We start from the raw sequence: 6,000 nt of genomic DNA on the forward strand, positions 1-6,000 counted from the left end.
ACATAAGGGTGGGCATGAGGGAATAACACGTGGTGAACTCACAGCTCTGGAGGGACAGGCACAACAAGGCCATAAATACAGACTGACAGGTCTCTCCATGGGATGTCCTAGTGCTGTGGGGTGTGCCAGGGCATGACAGTGTCAAGGGCTAGCCAGGTCAGCCAACAGGCCTGGAAAGAGCAATAGGAGCATTTAATGGCTCCAATGGAGAGCCAGCACAGTGAGGTGGGAAAGGCAGCCAGCTTCTCTGGGACACGGTGGAGGATGAGTGCTGAGCTTACCAGAGACTGTTCAGTGAAATATTAGACATTTTGAATGACCTCAGAATTTAAAGCATTGTCTACAAACCTGTGCCAGTTCTGGTGGTGCTTTCCTCAGTGAAGGGTGCTGCATCCCAGGCAGAGATTCTTCTCAAAGAGCAACCACTCCAGCTCCTCTGAGATACCCAGTAGTCTGTGGATGATTTTCTTTCTAGAAATATGGGAGGATCAAGATAAAAATCCTGAGCTGCATCTACTAGCTGTGCTGTTGGAGGGCCTGCCTGGGGTTATCTTGCAGGAGAGATGAGCTTCCTTGTAGAGCTAATTAAACAGGCATTGAAGCAGGGAGCTGAACCTGCCTCTCCTGCAGGTTCTTGCCCACACTTTCTTGGGCAAGCTCTGTCTCAGAGCTGTGAGGCTCTGGTGACTCCATAGCCACTTTCAGACCTTTGGTCTACAGGTGTCACAGGGATGGAAGTTGGTTCCTTGAGTCTGCCATGGCTGTAGCCATGCCTGTGTGCCCGGGGACAGCAGACTTTTTGGAGATGTGTTCCCCAGATGCTATGTAGCAGGAGCACAGGACCCAGGGCCTGGAGCCAGCACAAATGTCTTTGTTATTTAATGGTTTGCTGTTGTTTCTAGTGCCAAATCCTTGTCCCTGGCACCATTCTTGTTGACTTCCAAAGGGTATGAATTTGGCGTTTCATTCACATTCTTTTTTTTTTTTTTCATGCTCCTACTTAAAATAACAGCAGATCAATATATTGAATTTGTGTGGCTTATATGATCCTAAAAGTCACTGTCCATTTCTAAGTGGAGTTGTGGGAGGTAGAAGCCACAACCTGAGCCTTCCTACCAAAGAAAACTTAGCAAATGAGTGACACTGCAGTTCATAGATGTCAGATCTCACCTGTAATTCGTGGCTGTTTTGAACAACACTAATGCATGTTTATGGGAGTGATCTTTGTTTTGGAGGCACAGATTAAGTGCCCTGCAGTGCAAAATACCTAAACACGTTCATTATTCTCACCCTTGGTATAGATACTATTATGGTGTTTCACAGAGGAGTGTTTTAAGGAGGTGTTTGAGAAGGAATATACGGAGAAATGTAACCTGGCCTGGCAGGATCCCAGAGTAAATCATATGCCTTAATTAACTCAAATCTTTGCCTCATATGCTTATCCATAATTTAATGATGTGACTCCTACTTTCTTAAAAATTCTTTTTCATTCTCAAGCACCCTTTCCGCAGATCTATTTGAAAATGCACCTGCCAACCATATGCTTGAAAAAAGGCTCAAGCAGCGTGGACAGGAAATTCCAAATTCTTGCCACAAATTAAATGTTGCCTGGTAATTACCAAGGACAAGACGAGTGTGCTTAATGCAGTTATGGGATGATTAGCAAGTTTGGCAATAAATTTTGCTTCCTCAATCTGTCATTCCTCTCGATGTTCCAGCCTGCTGTTCCCTGCTAAGTTGTAATTTCACTCTCCAAGTTATAATGATGAACAGTGTATATATTATTAAAGTTTATAATAAGTGTCTCTCCAAGGTGCCTGACTGAACTTCTGCCTGCTCCAAAGGGAAGTGGGGCTGGACAACCCTCCTGCAGTTAGGCCTTGTATCTCTAAACTGGTGTCTCCCTCCTGTTTCTAAAATAGGGAAAAGCTATCAGGAGCAATAAAAAACCCAAACAACAACAAAACAAACAAACAAAAAAAACCCAATAAAAAACCCAAAGCAAACAAACAAAAAACAAAAACCAACTAAACAAAACCCACTAAAATAGTAAAAATCCCCTCTTTTTGGTGCATTTGAAAGCTGTTGTTGAACCTGCAAGATCCCCAAGGTGAATGTCATCTCTGTTTCCTTACAGGCATCTTTCCCAGGGAACCTGCACTTAGTGATGGTTCTTCGTCCCACAGGGTTTTTCCAGCGCACCTTCACTGACATTGGATTTCGGTTCAGTCAGGAGGATTTCCTACTCAAGTTACCGGTACGAGTGTGCAGAGTTGTTTGTGCCTGTCCAGCTCAGGTCAGGGGCTGGCAGTGTCCCACTCTGCTGGTGTCTCAGCATAAGAAGGACGTGGACCTGCTGGAGTGAGTCCAGAGGAGGCCACAGAGGGGCTTGGAGGGCTGGATTATCTGCAGTATGGAGACAGTCTGAGGGAGTTGGGGTTATTCAGCCTGGAGGAGAGAAGGCTCTGGGGAGGCCTTAGAGCCCCTTTCCAGTGCCTAAAGTGACTCCAAGGGAGCTGGAAGGGGACTTTGTACAAGCACCATGGAGTGATGGGATAGGCTTCAAACTGAAAGAAGGGGAGATGTAGATTAGGTATTAAGAAGAAATTCTTACCTGTGAGGGTAATGAGGCACTGGCACAGATTGCCCAGAGAAACTGTGGATGCCCCATCCATGGAATTGTTCAAGGCCAGGCTGTGAGCAACCTGGTCTGGTGGAAGGTGTCCATGGCAGGGAGTTGGAACAATGTGGTCTTAAGGTTCCTTCCAAACCAAACCATTCAGTAATTCTGTGTGAAGAGTAACCACAGTGACTCTGCCAGAAGTGCCCTATTTCCACCAAATCACTCTCCATCAGATCTCTCCTGGAGCATTTTCCAGCTCCCCTGAGCACAGTTTTCTCTCCACAGAGCATGCCCATGCTAGTGGGTGATGGGTTTCTCAGCTTGTCCTCATCCCCCATATGGGCTGCATGGGGAGGATAAATCCACACTCAGGAATTTGCTTAACATCTGTAAAGTCAAAAGACATGTCTACTCAAGCTTTTGCTATGAATTCCACCCATTTTCATTTAAGTGTAGACTCTATACCAACATTATGTTGGTATTTGTTTCTAAAATAGCAACTAAAATGGTTTTGTATTCTCAAGTCAAAATTTCCAGACTTCTCAAGTCACCTTGGTTATAGGATATAATGAGAATAATTAAGAGAAGAAAAGTAAATTTATAGAATCTAAGGTTGATGCAGTTACAAACAGAGAAAAGAAATCAATGTTTTCCTTTAGGAAATAGTATGATTTTCACAAAATTTACATTTCTCTCTCTAAAATGTCATTTGCACATGTTTGTAAATTCCTGCCATATCCCATTGCAGATCTAGACACACAAAAACTCATGAGTATATATTTATGTGAAATTGGTCAATGCTTCATAACTTATTAAAATGTATGGGGGTTTTTGCAGTTTTCTGGTCATCCCTTGCCTAAACCTGCATCACTTTTGCTTTCAGCTCTGATCTGCAGTCAGATACTGCAGCATCTCACTGTGCTTTGCCTTTGAGGAAGAAAGCACCTGGGAGATCAGGGCTGGCTGACAGAAGTGGTCAAATACACCAAATAAAAGCCGTGTTGAGCCATAAACATAAGAAAAAAGCCATTCTCTAGAACAATATTTAGAGCAAACCCAATTTTTAGATGCATGAAAGATCAGTAGGCTTAGTCTCTGTGGCCTGGGTAGAAGCAATGATCCCCCAGCTAACGGAGTTGCCTTGTCTGTAGGTTGTTATGCTGAGCTCGGTGAGTGACCTGCTGACCTACATTGACGAGCAGCAATTGACCCCGGAGTTTGGGGGCACCCTGGAGTACTGCCACAGCGAGTGGGTCATCTTCAGGACTGTACGTACTGGGGCTGGGCACCGAGCTCTTGGTGTTTGGGAGTGACTGAGGAAGGTGTTCAGTAAGGCAGTGAGCAGTGGGTATTTGAGAGAAACCCCTGAAACCAGCTGTAAGTGCTGGATGAGATGTGCAAGGGAGCCAAGTGGCACTGAGAGCTTGCTGGGTTTACAAGGGAAATGGATGATTAAGTCCCTCAGGCTCCTTTTGAAACTGCTCCCGGAAGACCTGTCTTTATAAATCTTTATTAAAATTCTCTTAATGGGAGATACAAAAATTAGGCTTTTTCTTTTTTCATAATGGTTGCTTCATGTGATTAATATCAGAACTGTGTTTGGGAACCAGGACAATGAGACTGCATTCTTCGTACTGCCCAAATGCAGAGGATTCAGAAAATTGCCTTTTATTTTTTGTTTCCTTTCCTTGCAAGAATTTTCCTTTAATATTGCCAGGAATCAGGCATTTAATTCCTTGAGCTGTGCCTTGCCATACGTTTCTATGCTTTCTGCACACTCTTGTTTTTCCCTGGGATGTTGCTTCCCAGATGAATGGCAAGTTGGATACCCAGTTACCTTCCCAACAAACTAAAGCATTAATGGAAAATGTACCAGACATCCCAGTTCCTCTTTTCCTGCAACATTATCCTCACCAGCAGGTGTGGAGCTGAGTTTGAAGACAAAAGCACAAGACTGTAGCTGGAATAACTCAAGCTATTGTTTGTGCCATTAACTTTTTGACAGTTTGCACTAATGCACTGCCAAATTAATGATTTTTGAAGATTTTTTTGCTCTTGGTTTTTTCTTTTTTGAGATGTGTTTAAGTGATAATGGCACGACTCTCACAGTTGGGGACAAAAGTGACAAAATGAATGACATGTTAATATAAGGAAAACATGATAATATAAGAAAAACACAGTTTCTACATCATAGCTGCCTACTGTAGATGTGCCATCTGAAAAACTTCTCTCAAAATTCCCTCGTAGTGTGGTCATGAAACATTTCCTAAAATTTCCACGGAAAATTAATGCTTTTACAAGAAATATATAACTGCAATCAGTTACATTTGAGTTTATTTTCCAACCTAAATGGTTCCATGATTCTATGATTACCCTGTTCTCAAAACTGGAGCTGGAGCACCAAGCTGGGTGTGAGACCACCCACCTTGTCCAGTGGTGTGGGAGCCATCTGGTGTACAGAGCTCCCACTGGCTTGCTGGGATGTGCTGGGGAGCTACCAACAGCACTTATTTCCATCCCACTGTCTCCAGTTTGTCTCTGGCACCCTGCTTGGCTCCATCCCTTGTCCTCTTGGTGAATCTGCAGATGAGGTGGTCGTGGTGTCAGACTGCCTGTAACCCACCATTTGGGCTTGCAGAAAAGGAAGCATCCATCACCAAGAAGCCAAATACAGCTCCAAAACCCCACTGCCTTGTGGCGGTTCCTTGTGTGAGTTAATCAGAGGAGAAGGATAACAGAAGAGGAATTACAGGAATATGTGAGATGGATCTTGGGGTGGCTTCTGCTGTAGGTCTCCAATATGCAGTAGGAACAATCTCAGGGTATACAAGAACAGCAGAAAGCAAAGCATGAAGCATCTCTGCCCCATGCAATCCTATTGAGGATTCTGTCTGCACTACAAGCCACCTGGCCAAGCGTGGGATGTCCACTCTGTCTGCCATGGACATCCCACCCACCTCTTTCTGAGCAAGTTGTTGGGCTCCCTTGCACATCTCAGCCTCAGCTCTTCACATGCTCTTAATGAGCTGTAGGAATACCCCAAATCCCAGGCTGATTGCAATTATCGTCTCCCACCAGGCCATAGAGAGTTTTGCACTAACTGTGAAGGAAATTGCACAGATGTTACAGTCCTTTGGCATGGAGCTGGCAGAGACCGAGCTGCCGGACGACATGTATTCCATCGAGCGCATCCTGGCCCTGCGCACGGAGAAGTACTACCAGCTCAAGGTGTGTCTCACCAGCAGCTCCACTGTTTGCACAGCAAGATGGGATTTCTGGTGTTTGCCTGTTTGTTTTGCCTGCTTGTTTTGTGCACTCCTCCTTCCCTCCCATGCATGTGTATGTGTTGACAGACAAAACGGAACACAGCATGACTG

The 6,000-nt window shown here is 44.6% G+C and overlaps 1 protein-coding gene across 1 annotated transcript in view; it reads left to right on the forward strand.

Moving 5' to 3' along the window:
* The window catches only part of MCF2 (MCF.2 cell line derived transforming sequence), a 62,780-nt gene that overhangs the window by 23,052 nt on the left and 33,728 nt on the right, over positions 1-6,000 (forward strand). The window contains exons 5-7 of the mRNA XM_027890427.1: positions 2,138-2,257; positions 3,775-3,891; positions 5,702-5,851. Coding sequence (XP_027746228.1) covers positions 2,138-2,257; positions 3,775-3,891; positions 5,702-5,851 — 387 coding nt within the window. The remainder of the gene's footprint in view (positions 1-2,137; positions 2,258-3,774; positions 3,892-5,701; positions 5,852-6,000) is intronic.

The sequence above is a fragment of the Empidonax traillii genome, unplaced genomic scaffold, assembly GCF_003031625.1.
Source record: "Empidonax traillii isolate 1590-97213 ecotype Southwest subspecies unplaced genomic scaffold, ASM303162v1 scaffold287:size763773, whole genome shotgun sequence".
In the NCBI taxonomy this organism is placed as follows: Eukaryota; Metazoa; Chordata; class Aves; order Passeriformes; family Tyrannidae; genus Empidonax; species Empidonax traillii.